The 21027-nt window shown below is 46.3% G+C and overlaps 1 protein-coding gene across 3 annotated transcripts in view; it reads right to left on the reverse strand.

Annotated features, from left to right (window-relative positions):
* Window positions 1–16696: 16696 nt before the first annotated feature.
* Window positions 16697–21027, reverse strand: part of SLC6A12 (solute carrier family 6 member 12) — a 37716-nt gene continuing 33385 nt past the window's right edge. For 2 of the 3 annotated variants that reach the window (XM_090144970.1, XM_090144972.1), the window contains exon 15: window positions 16697–19938. In XM_090144970.1, the coding sequence (XP_090001096.1) occupies window positions 19795–19938 (144 nt within the window). In that variant the 3' untranslated portion in view covers window positions 16697–19794. The remainder of the gene's footprint in view (window positions 19939–21027) is intronic. The other variant, XM_031589855.2, reaches the window with a different exon arrangement.

A 21027-nucleotide genomic window follows, 5' to 3' on the forward strand; every position in this document is an offset into this window, starting at 1 on the left:
ATTACAAAGAAAATAACTGTAATTCATTCCACTATAATTCATTCTGCTACATCAAGAGAGTACTCCTAGCTGTAGGATAAAAGCTGTAACCAAAGCCCTCTGAGTTTCAAAGCCAGCCTGGAGATACATGGCTCCTTTAGCTCAAGGGTGGTTGCAGGTAAGCCCAGCAGTAAGTGACAGCACACAGGTGCCTCATGGGGAGAAGAGACAGTTTCAAATAGCCCATGACGCAGATGCCAGAAGAAAGCATTTCTGGACACCCAGCACAGTGGCTAATGGATTTCCTTTTCCGTCTTACACTTCGTAATAGCACTGTCACACCAACTCCCAGCTCCTCAGTAAGGCAAGGAGTAAAAAGATTATACGGAGCATGTAGGAGGAAAGTAAAATAAAGACAATTTATAAATCAAAACAGAAGAAATAGCACCAAAACCCCTGGGAAGAATTCAGAGCTGGGCTAAGTCAGGATAATTAGCTATGCCTGGAGACATAACAAATTAGGCTCAGCAGAAACCATTTTGACTTTTTTTTTTTCCTGAGACAAAAAACAGTAGGTAAGCTGTTATCTTAATATATATATATCCTGCTCTCTCTGTGCTCTTTTCATCTGTTCTTGCTGCCGCAGCTCAGTAGCAATACTGTACGTAGGTGATAACACTCTGTATTTCATGTGCTAGAGGTTAGGATGATAAAGGAGCAACAAACCATATTGGCAGTTTCTTCTACCCTGAGAAGTGAGTTTCCATCATCTCCAGCTCAAGTAAAACAAATTCTGCCAGCTTTAACTAGATTTATGTATGTTTTCTGATAGCCAAGGGACATCATGAAAACTGAACCCACTGAAGGTCCTTCCTACCTACTGTCCTGTATCTTACAGTAGTGGATGATTAGACAAAAAATAGAGGACAACAAGAAGCTTGGAGTGATGTCTCTCTATATCCAGCTTCCCGAGCCAGGTTTTGCACCTGTGTTTTGAGGTTTAATCGAGTCTGATGGATTTTTCTTCCATCAGACATCTGTCAGAGATACATCTGTCAGAAAGACATTTAGCCCTGGGGCACATCCTTTTCCATTCTTCCCTCGCCACTGAGCACATTACTCAGTGAGGGATACGAGCAGTGGGATAAGTAATCTCTCTTGAGAAAGCTCTGAATAGCCTCCAGGCTGTGGATGACCATAGGATCATAGAATCATTAAGGTTGGAAAACACTAAGCCCACTAAATCATGTCCTTCAGTGCCCCATCCGCGTATTTCTTGAACACCTCCAGGGTCGGTGGCACCACCTCATTGGGCAGCCTGTTCCAGTGCCTCACCTGTTTCTGAGAAGAATTTTTTCCTAATACTGATCTGAACCTCCCCTGGTGCAACTGAAAAGCATTTCCTCTTTTCCTATCACTGTGACCTGGGAAAAGAGGCTGAGGAGACCATCTCTGCATTTCCCATGCATCTGTTCTCAAGTGTCTCACCAAACATTTCAAATAAAGCACAGAAGTCTTAAAAAGCAATTTCAGTTGAGACTCAGAGTGTGCTGAGAAGAGCAGTCTGGTGCCTGCAGAGCTGCAGCGTCCCTGAGATCTGCCCTACAATCATGGTGGCAAGGTCCACATGTCCCTTGCCAGGACATACAGATCTGGTCAGGAATAATCCTGGCATCATCTGCTCCCAGGTGCAGTGTTTGACTTCTCTGTTTGAACACAAGTTCATGTACTGGTCAAGCAGTCCTATCAGGACAAAATGCACCAAGTACTCTGCTTGACCACATGGTCTCTTCCATTCCAAACACAAGGCTGTGTTGACAGCCTGGAGAAATCAGTGTGGGCACAGCAGCTCTGTCATGTCACATTATTTGTTCTGAAAAGTGCATGGTGCTTTGGGCACAGCAAAAAGCCCGAAGGACTGAGAATGATAATCAATAAGAGCGAAGTTACCAGCTGGAGGTGGGCTGTGCTTGGCAAGGCCTTGAAAACAAGGTCAAAGTGTTTAAACACGACACTGCAGCAGATTTCTTGTTCAGCTTCTTCTAAACACATCATGAACTGAAGCCAAGACTTTCAAAATAGCCACTAAAACCAGGGGTCAGAAATCCCTAGCAATGAAGCAGTAATTTGAGTTTCACAGTGGCATGCAGAAGGCCTGGTCTTCTGTTGTTCAGGTTGACAGAAACAATTGCATAGTCTCTTGTGAGTGCAAAGCCAGGCTGCAGAGCCTTCTGGAAAATAGTCCTCTGCCTCCTTTTTGAGGAGTTTCTCCAAAAATAAGAAAATAGCCCTGAAAATGTATTACCTCCACTTGAAATGCTGCAGCCTAAAACTGCTAACAATGGTGACCTTTTCACTTTCCCCTGCTTTGGTGTGAAATATTAACAGTCTCCTCAAATCTGACAGAAACAAAAATTTCAATGGCGTAAAATTGCCTGAAATGAAACAGCAAAATTACTTGTGGAAACGTGTCGGAAAAAAAAATGCTATAGCACCTCCCCACCTCTTCTTTGTCAGAGCTGTAACAGCCACGCAAATCACTTTTGACCTGTGCAGGTAGAGCCACAATTAGTTTAATTACATAGTGCGGGCTGTTGTTCAGTCAATTAAACTTTTCCTTCCATCCACACCATTTTAATGACAGCCAAGTAGCCCCAGGGCTCTTGCTTCGTGTTTGAAGCTGTGACCAGCTGATCAGGCCACAGAAGGCTCTGCGCTGATTTTTGGCTGGCTGCAGCAGCAGCATATGCTTGAGCTTCCTGCATCTCTAAAAGCTGTGGGTGACAGAGATGTTCTGGGGGCAAGAGACAGATCTACAGATTGGATCTACTGGGCTCTGAGGTCAAATACCAGTTTATGGTTGGGTGAGCACCAAGAGGTGGCACAGCGGGGGCTTTGCAACTGGGTTTGGCCAAAATTCTCAAGGCTAGACTGTTGAGCTGTTTGTGTCATAAGATGCTTGCATGAAAAGTAAAACACTTTCAGCATGCCCCAGTGCCTCCTGCATAAGTAGTCTGCCCCTGGGGAAGATCACATCCCTTTCTTGCTCTGGGCACCAGTGAGGGACAGAGCAGTTTCTCCTGTTCCTCTTGTCACATGGAAAATAGCAGGAGAGAGTGCAGGAGAGCAGGATGGCAATGTGATCTGTACCAGCCTCAGATGCTGCCAGGATGCTGACTGGGTTCTCCCAGATTTGAGAAACACAAAGATGCTCCAGCTCATCAGAAACCTTCCCCCCAAAAAGTGTTAATTGCTGTTTACAGAGAAGTCAGCACTGATGGAGGGCATGATAAGAGAATAAAGCAGCTCTACAGGAAGACCAGCAGTCCTCCACCCTTCTTTCCCACTCTCCTGCACAAGATTTGTGTTGTTGATGTCCAAGTCAGACCCATGGCTGTTGCCTAGTCTCCCTCCTCTGCCTGCAGCTGCCTATGACCCAAGGTGCTCTCAACAGCATTGTTAGCAAGGTCTGGTTGTTACCACACTGTGACCCTGTCCAGATAAGGAGAGGGGCGGCGGGATCTTGGGTCATGTTTCTGAAGCCATGGAACAAGCAGAAGGGATTGAACAAGCAGGATGTCAGTGAAAGATAAAATACATGTCAGATCCCTTGGCCCTGGTTCTGGGAGAGCAGTGGGAGTCCCTTATAGCCCTGAAAAGCATCTAAAGAACCACTGGGCTGCCAGCTTTGGCTCCTGCTTGCTGCCTGGTGACTTTGTCAAGCAACACCTTAATTTTTGCATTATGTGAGCAGAAAGAACTGGGTCAGCTGTTCCAGCCTCCTCCCCCACTCTGGATGCCCACTTAAGTCTCCTTGGGCTCCTCTTCCTGCAGGGGAAGCAGGGTCAGAGCCTGCTCCCCGTCACAGCCCCTACTTCACTGCTCTCACCTCAGATGGCACTTCTAAGCAAAGTGTGGGTTTGTGTTTTTTTTTTTTGCCTTAGTTTATAAAAGCAGTTGAACAACACAAACAGCGCACTTTCCCCTATCAGCACAGAGCAGTGTTAGCAATCCTACTTGAGGATCCTCTCACAGCCATGAGGAGGAAATGAGTGCATCTGCCTGAGGCCTGTGCCTTGTGGGGAATCCCACTCCTGCAGCTATGCTGGCCCAGCCTGGATCCCACAGCCAGAGCCGGGCCATGCCATACTCACTCCTGCAGCAGCCTCCCAGAAGGCAGCAAGCAGCTCTTCCAGCCCCCACAGGCTTCCAGATTGGAAAAGATGAACAGTTGGCTTAAGGGCGTCCCTGCCTCCATCCTCCTCAGTGAAACTAGTGCGCTAAAAAGATTAAAGGCCTATTTCTGTCCATTTAAAATGTGCTGATCAAATTAAGAAGCATTTTCCTTTTCTTACACAGTGCAAACTGGCACTCTGGGATGCCACAATACTTCAAACACGCAAAGCTTCACAATACTGGAAGTTTATTCATTTTTGCAACATTTTTCTTTTGCTGTGCCTAAGGCAATTCAGACATTCTTAGCCCAGCTTTCTTGCACAAAAGTTCTCAGCTCCCATCACTTTTTGAGCTCACTGTCAATATTCATGTGTACCTGATCATAGAATCATACAGTCATAGAATCATTAAGGATGGAAAAGACCAATAAGATCATTTAGGTCAACACCAGCCCATCTGCCCCCTACCCGCTGACCACGTCCTTTAGTGCCACATCCACAGAGTTCTTGAACACCTCCAGGAATGGTGACTCCCCTGCCTCCCTGAGCAGCTTGTGCCAATGCTGAACCACTCTTTCTGAAAGAAATGTTTCCCAATACCCAACCTGAGCTTCCCCTGGTGCAACTTGAGGCCATTCCCTTTCATCTTATTGTTGTTACCTGAGAGAAGAGGCTGACACCCACCTCACCACAACCTCCTTTCAGGTCATTGTAGAGAGCAATGAGGTCTCCCCCAAACTCCTTTTCTCCAGATTGAACAATCTCTGTTTCCTCAGCTGTACCTCATAAGACCTGTTCTCCAGATCCATCACAGCTCCATTGCCTTCTCTGGATGTGCTCCAGGGCCTCAGTGCCTTTTTTGTAGTGTGGGGCCTCAAAGTGAACAGCACTTGAGATGAAGCCCCCCTAGTGCTGAGTACAGGGAGACAATCACTTCCCCGCTCCTGCTGGCTGTGCTATTTCTGAAACAAGCCAGGATGCCATGGAACTCCTTGGCCACCTGGGCACACTGCTGGCTCATGTTCAATCAGCTGACCAATAACATTCCCAGATCCTTTTCCTCTGTAATAAAGGAGCATGATTCCCAAAGACATCAAGTTCCTTGAGAATGAGAGACTAGAGGGAGGAAAGAGATACGAATGAGCGTTTCTATGAGAAAGGGATGCAGATCGGGCCCAGAGATGCCCAGCTGGGTATCAGGCACCAGCATGGGGACAGAGAAGAGGGGGCAGCCCCCAAGAGTGTGGAAGCAAGGTAGGAGCACTGATGAAGATGCTGGGGAGCGGGTGGATCCTGAAATGAAGCAACAGAGAGAGAAGTACCTCAGTGGGACCACAGCCTTCAGATAAGCGTTTCCCCATCTCACCAGGATTGTCAAGTATTGCACAAAAGACATGGGTATCTTGTGCAGGAGGGGGGAAATAACTTTATACAAATAAAGCTGGATTTACTAAATCTCTAGAGACATTTCAAGTAATGCCAGTGGTTATTTGCTGCAGTGGAATTGATATTATTTTTGGTTTTCCTTTCTTTTTATTTTAATGAAGTCATTGAACAGAGATCTGGGTGAAATTGATCTTGCAGCAGGAATTGCTGAGCTTCACTTGAGAAGGTCACCTTGGATTTAATTGTCACAACTTAATGAAAAAATGAATTTGAAAAAATGAATTAAAAAAATGACAAAGAGTAGAAACATGTGAGGGTGACTAGATGCTGCCTCTCATTTCTAGTGTATCAAGAGAATGGTCTCCCCTCTTCTTGTGTGGCCAAGGAATAAGGGTCTGGTCACTACCCCTCTAGATGGGAGGCACCTGCTACTCCTGGTGTAGGGCAAGCAGGTAAAAACCCTGCCCTGCCTCAAAAGCCTCCACTAACACACTCAGCATATGGAGGGGAGATAGGTGAAGGCAGGAGAACTATAGTAGCAGCAGTCAGGAACAGCATCAAGTCTCCAAAAGAGCCATCCAGGCCAGCATTTACTGTACCATCATCTCCAAGGCTAGGGACTGCAGGGGCAGGCATGGTGGTCACTTGCTGTTGGCACCTTAGGGAGTCCCTATATAAGGTGTTTGTCATTTGTTCCTTGCCGCCATTAATTTTCTCAAGAAGAAAATTAAAGCCTTTGCTAGTTTGGATTTGATTGTTTTTCTCCTCTGCATCCCAAGCAATGTCAGAGCTTCTCTTAGAGTGATGGAAATATAGGGAAGACAACCAAGATAAAATGCACTGGAGATGTCCACCAGAAATCAGCAAAATCACAGCAAGGTCACCAGCCAACAGTGGAACCCTTGGTGGCTAAGCCGCAGCTTTTTCCTGCCAGTGGAGACCCCCACTCCCTGGGAAACTTCCCCAGGATTCCACCTGGCTGCTGTTCCAGAATTTACTCACTACATCTCCTCAGTGGGTCAGAGGCCCATTGGAACCAAGGGAGATCCAGTTGGCTCTGTGTACTAATGGCTGTGAGGAAGGATGCTGCCTTCCCAGTGACTGCTGCCTTTCCTGACCAGGAGAACATCACAACTGGAATGGCAATTGGCAGAAGAAATTTAGGCATAGCAGTGGTGCAGCTGAGGCCATTATACTGGCAACTTCTGCCCCCACTTTTGGCAGCCTGCCTGCTTCATGCTGCACCGACAGAGTGCTAGGCAGATGGGTCTACCCCTCTTTGCTCACCTCTATAGCACCTACAGGGAGGCACACTCCATCTTTCATCCTGCCATATCCTCGAGGTGCTTTTGTCTCATTTGCCCCACATCCAACTAAGGGGGATGGAGGAGAGCTCAGTGCCTGCTGCCACCCTTCCCCAAGGATGCTCATGCACAGACAGACTCCTTTCTCTGATCCCCAAACTCCCATCCCCATGTCCAGGCTCTGCTGTCCCACCTACCTCAGGCTACCCGCTGGGTGCTCGTGGCTTGTAGGGCTGCTCCCAAAGATCCGATCCAGGGAGGCACGTTCTGACTTGCTCCCTTGCACAGAGGGGAGCTATGAGCCTCACCCCATACAGCTCCTCATCACCAGTATTGATGAGCCCTTAATGAGCTTTGCGCTCACGTCCAGTCAAATCAACACCCAGCATGTCGTGGGCGGGGGGGGTACCCAGAGCCACTGGAAAAATACACAGTGGTGGGAGAGATGAGGCTCCAAGGGCATGGGCAGGAGTGCTGGCCAAGGGCCTGGTGCCGAAAATTTTGGGGAGGATGGGTGTCCATTTGTGAGCTTCCTCTTCTTTCCTACAGCCCTTCCCCAGCACGGCCAGGTTTGCAACAGTGCAGCCCCATGAAGGGGACAGGGCAGGTCAGGATTCACCAAGCTTTCACCAGCCAGTTGTCTTGCTAATGGCAGGTCAGGATTTAAGGTGTTGAAAGGGGGGGGCAGAGGGTGAGGGACATTTATCTATTGGAATGTACTCACCACTGGGTCAAGGAAGGAGCCACATGTTTTAGACTGGTTGCATGTGGGAGGAGCTGCTTATCCTGCAAGTACAACTGCACCAGTGCAGTCCTTCCCAAGGCACTGGGAGGGTACAAGCAAACTGCAGTGCATTTCTGCAAAAATGACACTTCCCTCTTGGTCATCAACCTCTCCTCAAGCCCCATAATTGATGTGACACCTTTTGAAAAAAAAGGAGAGAGAGAATTCATAGCAGCTTGCTTGCAGGGTGGGTGCAGACCTCAGGGAACCATGCAGCCCTGACTGAAGACCACCTGAGCAGCTCAATTGCAAACATGAGGTACTGTAGGCAAAGACATGCAACGCTTTCACTGGAAACACGACAAACCATTTCCACACCTCATACACCACTGCACAAAGCAGCCATTTCCACTGAAGGGATAAAAAATGCATTTGAAAGCAACACATGTTTTCTGCAAAACGTTAGCCATGTGAGTTAGAGGCAGAAACAAGCAGTCAGTATCAAAGGCACAGGGGAACAAGAGTTTCTCTCAGCCTGAAACAAGCAAGGCTTTTCTTTCCAGGAGAAAGGGAAGTGGGACTAACAGAAGAGGCCAGGGATATTTTATACTTGGTTAGAACTAGTCACGGGCAGGTGAGCTCAAATGAATTTGGGAATGTGCCTTAGAAGAGAAGTAGAATTTGTTTGGAAGGATGGGATTTGGAGTTGTTTTCTTGGTTGTTGTCCATAAACATTCATGAGACTAGATTTTGATTCACCAGCATGTTCACAGAAAATGAGAGCTTGGCAGGTACTCAGACAAATACTCGCTGGCTTGAGTATTTGTGTTTGAAGCGTTTGGGCTGCCACCTCCAAAGCTTTTGGAGGCTTTGGGAGTTATCCAGCAAAAGAGCCCAACCCCACCGTATAATCTGGGTGAGTAAACACAAGTGCAAAGAGTGTTTTCTGAATAACAGATATTGGATGCGATGACAGCAGGAAAAGCAGCCAAATAATCAGGCTAGCCATCTCTTAGTTTAAAATTCGTTTGCAAAAATCATTAGCACAATCATTGTAAAATAAGCAGAGGTATAATCACTCAAGGATAATTTGCAAAGAGGAAGAGAGCTGCACTCTCTGAAAAGAGCTGTTGCCATCTGTTAGCTGCTGCCTGGCTCTGACCAAGGCCCCCAGCCCACCAGTTCCAAGGGAAGCAAGGCTAGCAATCACGGCAGATCTGGCAGCCATTGTATTTGGGAGCTCACTTTAAAGCACAGCCTCCACATCTTCAGTAACTCTGACAGCCAGCACTGGGGCCAGGCTGGTCAGCATTCTTCCTCCCACACTGGGCAGGCTGTGCTCAGTGTCTCTCTACCTGGTACCCAAGCCATCCTTGCTCAATCACTGGTCAGCAGGGTACAGATAGGGAAAATATCTAAGACCAGGGTGGGTAAAGCTCAGAAATTCCTGCACTGTCTTCTCATCTTCCACTTGCAAATGCTATACAGAACTCTCAACACAGATGGACTGATTAGAACTCACCTGGTAGGGTCTAGAGCTGTTTCATTAGCTCATCTGTTCATATTTGGCTGTGTGACCTCTCAGCCTTGCTGCCCTTTTCTCCACAGGAAAGCTACAAGGACTGGGGTTCCCTCTGATCTTGGGCACCCTCTGATCTCCCTGTGAAGCTGAGATTGATCAGTCCTATGGCCCAGAGGAAAGACTTGCCACATATGTCCGTAGTTCCTCACAGGCCATGCTCCTTGGACATATGGCCTCTTGGAAACGTCCTTCCCACAGAAACATTTCCAGTACTTTCCACAGTTAGTGCTGTTATTTGCAACTGCTTTCACCCACTGATCTTAAAAGTACATTTATGCCACTTGTCCCTGCAGATGCTAGGAGGCCTTGGGAGTAATTTTGTCTGGAAATCGCTTGTTTCAAAACCAGGCATTTTTAAATCATTTCCATTGCCTGCAGCACAAACAAAGAAGAACATGGTGGAACAACAACAACAACAAAGAAGAAATATAGTAAGAAGAAATATAGTAAGAACAAAACTGAAAATACATACAACAAAACAAAAGGAATTTACACCCAGTGGAGATTAAAAGTGACCTGCAAAAGGAAAACAGATTAGGTTGGAGCATATTTGTTCTGGACTCACCAATGCATTTTTTTTCCCCTGGAAAACTATGGGAACACAGGGAACCAGCAAGAAAATGTCAACTGGAAATCCTGTCAGTAAGACTTAGCAGCTGTGAAACAACCAGGTTCTTTTAAGCTCAATGTTTTTTCACTTATTTGTCCTGTCCATATCATCTTAATTCATGTAGTCTAGAAAAAACTGGAAGAAAAACTTCCTCCACTAAAAATTTGTTGCCACTGAACTTTTAGATCTCAGGTGAGACCTGGAGGACCAAGTGTCCTCCAACACAAAATGAAGAAGAGCAGTTTAGCAGGTTATGGGAGGGAGGGGGATATTAGGTTACTAAAAGAAAATCTATTTATTTGAAAAGGTCACAGTGGCATTTTCCCTGCTCATCCTTTGGATGAGTAGTCTTCACCTCCAGTGGGATACCTCAGTATGTCACCAATTTTTCCACATGATAGGAATTAATATCTGTACACAGGGAAGTTCTTCAGAGAAGGTAAACATTGCTTCACAGGGGTCGGACACCTTTGGCTTTGTTAACTGCTAAAACACAGCACCAAGCTCAGACCTCAGCACTGCCGTAATGTTTCCTTCCCTGACACAGCCAAGCTGGAGGTGACACATGAAGATGGCCAATACCAGAGGGCAGCCCAGCCTGATGATGCTGATAGGCACGCCATCACATTGTGGCACAAGTTTAACTTCTTGCTGGCTGAAGCTGGATCTGCATTATCTTTCCTACGGTCCTTTGTGGCCACCAGCAGCAAAAGGTTTAATGAGATCCTGAGATGCTTGCTGTTCATCTCTAAGCAGTGGCAAGGGTATGCCACCTGGCTGTGAGTTTTCAGTTCTCCCCAGAGATGTTCTAAAAGCAGGAGTTCCCAGAGCAGATATCCAATGTGCCTGGGTTTCAGGTGAAGATTTTATACCTGCGGAGACTCAGGTTTCTGATATATCTGTGCTGTGCTCTTCTTGGCAAGCAGTGACAAGGGGCACCAGGCTCCAGAAACCAAAAGAAAGCTAAAACAAACACCAACCATGGGATTTCTGCAGGGATAAAGGACTTCTGTCAGCACTACAGCACCTATCCATGGGCAGAAGGAGTTAGACTAAATTAAACAAGAGTAGCCCACTTTGCGAACAGGATTATTACAGTTTAAAGATCATTTAAGTGATACTTGGATGCAGTCATCTTGATGCAAGCATGTCTATGTCTGCAGGCTGTTTTGCTAAATGTATTTAAAGTACAAAAACATATTTCTACCAGTGAAACTGCTCCCAGAAGGGACAGCAATGATTTAGCTCTAGTCCTTCTAATCCATCCCAAAGCAGTGTGAAATGTAACCTGTGTTCAACTTAGCTTAGACATGATCCTGATGGACTTAATATAAATTAAAATCAGCATGAACAGGACATAAATAGAAGTGTCCACACACGCTTTGGAAGATTTAACTGAAATCACATACTGTGTTAAGCCACCTAACTTTAAAGTAAATGCACCCTTAGGTCCAGTTACATCACTGGCATAGCTCTGCCAGGAGAGTGGATGGTTGTTTTTTTTCCCCCTCTTTTTTAAGAGGCTTATGCTGATAAAAGCTCTGAGGTGGATGTTTTAAATCAGCAGAAGTGCAGTTATACTGGTAGAGTTTCTGTCACTTCCTATTACAACCATACAGCAACTCTCACAGGGAGAAGAAGCCATGTTTTGGAGTACTTGAGCTGCTGTGTTCAGCATAGAGAAGAAAGAGGGCAGATTTGGGTATGAGATGCAAGCCAAGGAAAAAAGACAACAAAGACAGGATAACCAGTGCCAACCACAGATAGCCTTGTGGTAAGCAGAGGATCCTCAGAAAGAAGAAGAGCAGGAGAGATGAGAGAAGATGAAAAACCATAGCTAGTGTTGGGACGTGCACACGTCTCCCCTGGAGGATCCAGGTCTGTAGTATGTGAAGGAGAAGAGGGAGAGCATTCAGGATATTTTGGAAAGCATTGTATTCATGGCTCACAAATTGGCCACAAATTCTTTGGCCACAAAGAAGTTTAGTCATCGAAATACCAGAGTATTTCAAGAAAAATGTGTTGAAATGTTCATGGGAGAAGTTCCTGCTTTTCTCTATAGGGTGAGCCCTTCCAGGACTGGTTATTGGAGCAAACTGTCAGTGAATAAGGAGAAGAGAAAGTACCAAGATAGTCTCCAGCATGGGAAAAGCCAAGGCCAGTCTCCTCTGTAAAGTGCTCTGCAGATGCAACCTCATGTACGCAGTAAGAGAAGGGTCAATGCACACGCCCATGTGCAAGGCAGAGTTGACACGTGCAAGCGGGAGGGACAGAGAAGTGCAGGCATGGGTGAGGGAAAGCACTTCCTGCCTTTCTGCTGCTTGCCCACATGATGCACACACACAAAGTGATCCTTTGTTTGCGGTAATCATATATTTAATCCCCTGGGGGACTTGCTCCTATCAATAGAATTGGATGGTAGGAAATTGCTTTGCCGTCGCTCGATGGGTTGTACATACGTCAGCCTGGCCAAGGGACTCTGGCCAGAACAACCCGAAGGTGCTGCTGACACCCCTATTTGGGTCAATAAAATGGGATGAACAAGAGGAACTGGAGGGGAGAAGTGTTTGGAGCAGGCAACCCCCGGCCATTATAAATAAAGCCTTGCCCCTACTGAACAAAGACCTGGGAAGCAGCAGAGTGAGACTGAGCTCTCCCACCTCCAATTACAAGGGAAATGTCCCCCATCTTGACCTGCAGAAGAGTCTGGGGTGAGAGTCTTTTGGTTCATACAGAAAATTATGTTATGGAAAATATATAAAACTTCAGGCAGTAAATAACTTTTAAAATCTGTGTCTACTTGGCTGGAGCAGGTAATTCACCAAATGAAATAAATTAAAAATAAAATTCCTGGCATTGTCCCATCTTGTCACTGCATAATCAACATTTTCTCAAAGCATTGCTTAAGCACCCTGCACTCACAGGCTCTGACAAAAGCTAGACAAGCCTGAAACTGGAGGCATGCACTGCCATGTTTGGGCTCCTGGGCGAGGAGGTTCATGGGGCACAATGACCGAGGGCTGTCATTGGGTTGCAGTTTCACTTGTCTAGTATCTTACACCATTGCTGGCAGCAGGTTTAAAGCTGAGCCCTAGGAGAGCAGCCAGCCCAGTTCTGGCAGCAGGACAGATGCCCATGGGGCAGGGCTGTATGATGGCATGGGAGAGAGGACTCTATTGCTGTTCCCGTAACAGGAGTGACATCTGCATTGCACCAGTGCCAATGGGAGCCACCATCTCACAATCCATCTGGGGGACTCGTGCCTCATCCAAAAGTGTAACACAGAAAACTAGGGCAATATGAGTACATTCTCCCCAAAGTTATGGGATTAAACCTCAGCACTGAGCCAGTTCCCATTGTCAGGCTGCATTCTGCCATCGTGGAGAGGTTACACAGTTTTCTGACATTAATCAGCATGCCTGCACATTGCTTGTAGTGTCCCAGCACAAATCCCTCTGGTCCCAGAGATTCTGGTGGAGAAATACCAAGCTCCAGCTCTCAGGGCATCCTTACCTCAAGGCCAGAGAACTTCGTACACTGGAGGGATGCTTGCTTAGGATGAGGTGTTTATGGCCCTTCTCCAGTTTGTGGGAAAGTGACAGGTTGCTTTTTTTGTTTGGGAGAATGGGTTTATTTCTCCATGTGAAAAAGAAGCTGGTTTCATCTACTGTTAAATGCAAGCTTGAGAGAGGTAGAAGATTGCCCTTCATCACTCCTCTGTCTCCAGAGAACCATTACCCACACCATGGTACAACAACGGCCTTACACTTGACAGTGTTAGAAAAGTCTGCTGGCTACTGGCAAATAAAGAATGAGAATGAGTCCATCTCCTGTCCCGTACAACCATTCTAGACTGTGATGAGGAGACATTCCCTACCCTGGCCATAAACCAGGCTGGGATGGAAATTGCTCCACAGAATTCTTTCAAAAAAGAAGAAAAAAATGAAGAGACCACATTTCACAGTGTGATCTTGGCAAGTCACCAAAAGCAAGACAAGCTGAGTTGCCCACAATTGGCTTTGCACAGACACTTAAAGCATTTCTCCCTGGGAATCCTTTCCCTTTCCACGTAGATTTTCATGTGCTGGCTTGACAAACCAGAACAGACAGCTCCAAAAATATGTGCCCTCCTGTGCAGAGACAGTTGAGGGTCAGGCATGCAAAACAGACCAGGATGATGTCCCAGGAGCAGTCAAGAGGGGAGGGTTTATTCTAGGTTTAAAAACAAAAGGGAAAAAAAAAAAAACAAATCCACCTCCCACCAAGCACAGTTAGAGATATTTCTTTTCCCTTGTCCACATCAAGATGTTCAGTAATGAAGTCTTTTTTGTTGTGCTGTGGAGGGAAGTGAGTGGCAGCGTGCACACATCTCCCTAGTCCCTCAGGCCTCATGTCTTAATCTTCACTTTCTGAAAGCTTATATTATCTTCTCATTTGATTAACATTAATCCCTCCTCATCCTGTTCAAACCCTTTTAGCTAATTAATACGAGGTAAACTGTTCGTAAGTGCATGTAGCCTAATAAACCAAAGAATAACAGGATGATCTGATGCTCCACATCCTTATCTCTAAATTGCAGTAAAGAGTTGAAGGTTGGAATATTTTGTGGATAAAGAATTGGTTAGATGGTCATAGCCAGAGAGTTGTTGTCAACAGCTCTATGACCAGGTAGAGTCTGGTCTTGTTCCCCAGGGTTCTGTCTTGGGACTGGTGATCTTCAACATCTTAATCAACAACATAGACAGTGGCATTGAGTGTACCCTCAGCAAGTTTGCTGATGACGCCAGGCTAAGTGGAGCAGTTGATACAATAGAAGGGAAGAACACCATCCAAAGGGATCTGAACACACTTGGAAAGTGGGCACATGAGAATCTGATGAGGTTTAACAAGGTCAAAAACAAGGTGTTGCACTGGGGTCAAGACAATCCCAGACATGAGTACAGACTGGGAGAAGAACTTACTGAGAGCAGCCCTACGGAAAAGGACTTGGGGATGTTGATGGACAAGAAGCTGGACATGAGCCAGCAGTAGGTGCTTGTAGCCCAGGCCAACTGTATCCTGGACTGCAACAAAAGAGGAGTAGCCAGCAGGGTGAGGGAAGGGATTGTCCGCCTCCACTCTGTTATCATGAGGCCCTGACTGGAATACTGTGACCAAGCCTGGAGTCTCCAGTACCTCAGAAAAGATGTGGAGCTGCTAGAGTAGGTTCAGAGGAGAGTCATGAAGATGCTCAGAGAGCTGGAGCACCTCTCCTGCAAAGAAAGCCTGAAGGAATTGGGCTTGTTTAGCTTGGAAAAAAGAAGGCTCTGGGTAGACCTCGTTATGGCCTTCCAATATTTGAAGGGATCTTACAAGCAGGAGGGGGACCAACACAGTCTGATGGTGACAGGACAAGAGGAATGGCTTTAAACTAAAAGAAGGGAGATTTAGGCTAAATTTTAAGAAGACTTTTACTCAGGGTGGTGAGCTGCTAGCACAGGCTGTCCGCGGAGATTGTGGATGCCCCATCTGTGGAGGCACTCAAGACCAGGTTGGATGGGGCACTGAGCTCCTGATCCAACTGATTTAGTGGCTGGCGACCCTGCCCACAGCAGAGGGTTGGAACAAGATGATCTTTAAGGTTCCCTTCACCAAAGTCATTGCATGGTTCAATGGTTTTACAGTCCTCTGACCTCTCCTGGCCCTTAGCAAAGTGCAATACATTCATAGGATCAAGACAGAATCAACAACTTTGCTAAGGATTGAGATGCAGCTCCAAGTCCTTGGTAGTTAATGAAACTAACCACTGCACTAGGTCTACGGTGGGCACAGTTTCTCTTGAGGGATGGAGGGAGCACATAGCTGCATCTTCATCTCATCAGGAGCTACAGATCACTGTGCTTTGCCTGAGGACTACAATGGTTACTAAGGGCAGGGAGAGGCCTTAGATCCAAGCTTCTCCAGAATTATAGAATATGCTGAGTTGGAAGGGAACCACAAGGATCATTGAATCCAGCTCCTGGAACTCCAGCAGCTCAGTGCTGTGCCCACTGCCCTGGGGAGCCTGTTCCATGCCCACTGCCCTCTGGTGAAGAACCCTTCCCTAACACACATGAGCACTTTATGTCCTTTTTGTACTGTGGCACTCCAAACTGTACCAGGTGTGGGAGGTGAGGCTGCACAGCACAGAGCAGAGCGGGACAACTCCTTCCGTTGCCTGGTGGAATTGTGGTGAGAAAGAAGACTGCAAGAAAGTTGAAGAGATCCTGAAAATGAGAAAATATGCGTATTACTTCATGCTAGACAAAGGTAAGAATGTGAGAGTTTCTCTCAGAAGCCCTAGAGAGCCCAGCTGTAGCCTTCTGAGGCCAGGACATAAGGAGTCCTCATCTGGTTCCTGCTGGCTGCAGTCGTAGGGCCTTGTGAGAGACACCATTGCTTCTCCTTCCTCTCCCAGGTGCTGGAGGCTGCAGTCCTGCCAGACCAGGAATCACCTTTGGTTGCATGAGGATCAAGAACAACACAATTTCTCTTCGAGGAAAAACACTTGCCAGAAGGACTTGGGAAGGGGCTTTTTTGAAGAATACAAGAGTGGACGCAACCTTTCTGGCTGGTGAGGGCTAGATGACAGTGCCCAGCAAATAACTCTTAAAAACTCAATTACCCCCTATTTTACCTTTTTTGCTTTTTTGTTTTCTCTAGTAAAAATTTTCACCTGCCATGTCCCTTTTTTTTTTTTTTTTTTTTCCCATCTGCCATTGTTGAAGAAAAGGAAGAAAGGCTGGAAAGGGGGTTGGGAGGGAGGGAGCAGAACAGGAAAAAAAAAAAAAAAAAAAAAAAAGGAGAAAGAAAGAAACAAAGACAAAAGGAAGAAGAAAATACAAGACATTTTGTCTTCTTTTATTAAAAAAAAAAAAAAAAAAAAAAAAAAGTTTTTCCTGATTTTCCTTGCTGGAGAGGGTTGGCAGAGGAAATGAACTTTTAATGAAAAATAAAACAACCACCTCCCCCCAGAAAGGTAAAAAAAACTGGCAATTAGGTGCTTTACAGATGTCTTCCTTCACTTCCATATACAGTATTTTTCCTTTGACTGGGAGGAGCAGCAGAGAATGACCATTTAATAACTTCCCTTGGATTTCAGCTTCAAATGCATTATGTTTTGACGTCTTATCAACCACTACATGAAAACAAAATCCTCCTTTCCATAACATCCCTTCTGATGGTACATATGCACCATGGTGGCTTTTCTTCAGACAGACACCCAAATCTGACCACAGTGTGGGCATCCTCTAGAGGCTGATAAAGACCTCTCAGATGCCTAGTATGTGTGCAGCAATGTTTGTGTGAGTTCAACAAACCATTCATTAGTTGATCTCTAACTATGTCTGCATGCATTGGGGGTTATAGCAGCAAATAATCGTCGGTGGTATTTTCCTTGTCTACCCCAGCTGGGTGTGCTTGCGTCACAAGATCACAAGGATTTTTCCCTTAAGCTTCCTGCAATTCTCTCAGTCCCATCCAGAATGTCTGGATGAGCTTCCTGATCCTGGAAATTCTGTAATTTCTTTCAGTGATGACAGCAATTCCTCCTCCGACTGTTAAAATATGCTGCTTCCTGACAGGTCTGGGACACTGCTATCAGATTATACATAAGCAACAGATAAACCAGTTCATATTGTGTTTATTTGCAGTAACACAGCTCCACACCTGTGTTCAAAACTGCAAGGTGATTTGTTTCTATCTAGGATTACTGCACTGCCTTCAGACCTCAGGAAAAGGAGTGGCCACACCTCCACCACTTCTCTGGCAGCAAGACACTATCTTACACCTTAAAGACATGGCTAAGGGAGCCAAGGGGTTGAACATCCTATCAAGGCTCACACAAGAAACCCTTGTTATCTGAATCTGGATGCCATGACACAGTCCTGCTACTGAACTTGTGTTGATTGGAGAAAGCAAATTTCCTCCTCAAAACCAATGCCGCCATTCTGATGGTGGTTGTTACCAAAACCTGTCTGCCTGTGCACAGCCCTCCTCTGGGGCTGATGGAGGGCAAGCACTCATAGACACCTGAGGCTGGTGGCTTCACCAGATGACCAGGCTGAGCCATCATTGCATTGCCACATGCCTTGGCCTTGCAATGCTGGCCACCAGGAGCTGTTGTTCCAGCCATAGATAAGGACCTGCTGTAGAGGGTGGTTCACCCCAACAAACTGTGAGCAGTACTGCTATCAGGAGGGGAAAAATACCAAAATGTTTACGTGTGGCAGGGCTGCAAGTGTCTGGATTTTAAGCTCCTCCCAAGACCATTGCAGCAACACAACACTTAGCTCCTTAATAAATAAAATAAAATAAGTGATGCCTTCTGTGGTGCTGCAGTCCTTCATAGTGAAGAATAACAAGGCTTGCCAGCTGTCTCTACCTTCTACAGCAAATCATCTCCGATTAAATGAAAATATCCCAGAGAGGTACAAATTCTGATGTTTGACTTTCAGCGTTCATTTCACCAACAATTTTTAGACGTTAAAGGAAAGGAAATTAAACGGGGAAAAAATTCCCCTATGCTAATTCACCAGTTAAACTCACATAAGACTGCAAAAGATAAGGTTCCCATAGCAATTGGAAAAAGGTACTGCATTGCACAGATGAGACCTGATTTCCCCACTTTCTTTCAGCACTGGCAGTTTATCTCCACACAGCACGGGGATGAGCAATTACTTGGAAGGAGGAACAAGGGAAAGGAGCCTGTGGCACCTGCAATTCTCTTTAATGGTAAGTCTCCTGTGTGCTGTGATATGGCACTATTGCAAGGCAGACCCAAAGCCAGTGTGTGTTCCCTGGACCGTGGTAAATGGTCTGGGGAGATACTGCTGCTGGCTTTTGTGAAATCTCAATAGGCATTCAGGTAGGCTTTGTCACTGAGTGTTTGGGCCACACGTGACATAACAGCCTTTGCGAGACAGAGCTCCAAACGTCACATCCCCATGACATCCCTCCCAGCCATCGCACTGCAATCACGACCACCCTGGCAACAGGGAATGTTTAATTTGACACAGTCTGCTGCCAATGAAGTCATCTTAGCTATTAATTATCCCTTTATCTCTTCTGAGCTTATGATTATTGTGCCCGATTGTGCCTGCCACGTCCCCTGAGCAGTTACTGGTGGCAGAGCAGAGGCAGCACAATCCTTCTCCCACTCTTGCCCCAAAGCTACTCTGCACACAGAAACAGGCCCATCAACTCCTTCATTAATTCCTCCATAAAATGCCCCAGCAGTGCAGTTAAATTTGTGGGCGTGCAGTCTCCAGGGTTCCATTTCTCTTTGCTGTGCTGCAGCTCATTTTTAACCAACCTGCTCTGGGTCTTTGCCTTCACTCCATGATTTCTCTGAGAGAATCACCAAAGATTCTGCTGTTTCACTCTCAGATACATGTTCACTGGCCAGTGTGTGTCTGACTGGGAGCACACCTCTGGGATAGTTAGCTTTCTCCCCCTTTCCACCCAGAGCCTGCTGTGAGATCCAGCATCAATAACTGTGTTTGCACCCAGTGCGCTGCCCAACGTCACTCTTCCTGTTCTGAAGCCATCACCACTAACACTGCAGCCTGTGATACCTTATTGGCACCCTCTCCCTTGGATATAGGTGATGTAGCAATACACTTCCCTTTGTCATCCTCATGCTTCTTATGTACTTCTGAACCAACTTGCTTATTTCCTGTGCTAACACCCCACCATTTGTGTTTTTGTATCCCTAACTTTTCTACTGCGCACCTTTATTCTCTGCTCTCTCTCACCTCTGTGGTTTCCTTTCCTCCTCCCAACACAACTGATGTTTTTTTATGTGAGTGTGTGTGGGGCTCTTTTTTGTTATTATACTTCATTTTTTGCATTTCTTTCCCTCTCCATCAGTATCAGTTCTGAGGACCCCTCTGACAGCTGGCTGGAGTCAGGGGTGTCCCATGTGAAGGAGAGAAGGGAAGAGTCCAGGAAAAGAAACCACTCCAGGAAGGAGAGAGCGAATCAACTCAGAGTACGAAAGCGATGTCTTCAGTGCCTTAGAAATGAGTTTCCCTCTCTGTGATGCTGAGCATCTCCTGGACAGGAGAGGACTGCTCCTTGAGCTTCTGTTCAGACAGAGCCACCATGTGCTTCCTGGGCTGTGGCAGATCCTCTGCTGGGGAAATCAGCTGTGCGACCCGCTGCGGAGAGGAAGTCTTTGTTAATTAAGCTGATAAACAAACTGGCATCCAATAGTGATCTACAAGCATTGCTGGGGGCAAAGGCATCTGTAGAGCTGATGCTCACAGCTTCACGCTCCCCTCTTGCTGGATGGCTGTGGAAGGGGGTGAAGCAGGGCGGGCTCACTTCAGCTGCTCACAGGGACAGTTACTGCAACCCCAGACTCAGATTTGTGCTGTGGACTGACAAGCTGACATACATGGCTCCCCATATATATATTTCTGAGCGAAAAGATGCCAGAAATTCACCCCATAGACACCTTCTGTGGCCATAGAAAAAACAGGGTAAAGTCCAATTACTCTTTTCCTTAGCCAAATAGCCCAGTTGCTTCCTGAAAAGTCTGATGGGGGCTGTGCAGCCTTCTGTATGTCCTGACTGTCGGAAAGTGCTGGGCACCTTCTGTCCTGGTGGAAAGCAGATGACACCTCCCTTGGTGATGTTCTCAGCCCCTCACCAGAGTGACACAGGGCCAGGGGGCTCCTGCCCACAGCTCCCCTCTGCTGTGCCATGTCCTGGATCAGTCACAGCTGTTGTTCTTTCATGAGCTGTTCGGCAAAGGCACGCTCCTCCCTTACACGGCATACCACAGCAGAGCAGACAACTCATCCATGACTCGTTTGATTAATTTCAGTGCTTCTGCTCGCTGTGAAATGCCTGCCAGGATGCACGATTTCACTCATTTATTCAAAAGCATTTGCCCCATGATTTGTGAAACCAGCCTTGGCCTGAAGCTTCTCCATGAGCAACTCACTGCAGGTTTTCAGTGCTTGGGACTTGAGCTGTCTTAATCAGACACATTAAGCAACAACATTTGTGTTTCTTGATCAGTCAAGTGGAGCAAGAGGAATCGGTTTGTTGCAGCAACTGATCATAATTGCCAATTAAAAACTCACTTTCAGTGAACGGTTTGCAATATTCAGTTAAAAGGCACTGTACCTGGAAGCAGCTGTGTCAGGAAGCTAATTCATTACATTTATGGGGCGTGACTGGAAAAATGGAACAGGTATATTTTGAGAAAACTTGTTTACAAAACAGAAGCAAATATTCCA

This window comes from Phasianus colchicus, chromosome 1, assembly GCF_987193195.1.
Source record: "Phasianus colchicus chromosome 1, bPhaCol1.hap1.1, whole genome shotgun sequence".
In the NCBI taxonomy this organism is placed as follows: Eukaryota; Metazoa; Chordata; class Aves; order Galliformes; family Phasianidae; genus Phasianus; species Phasianus colchicus.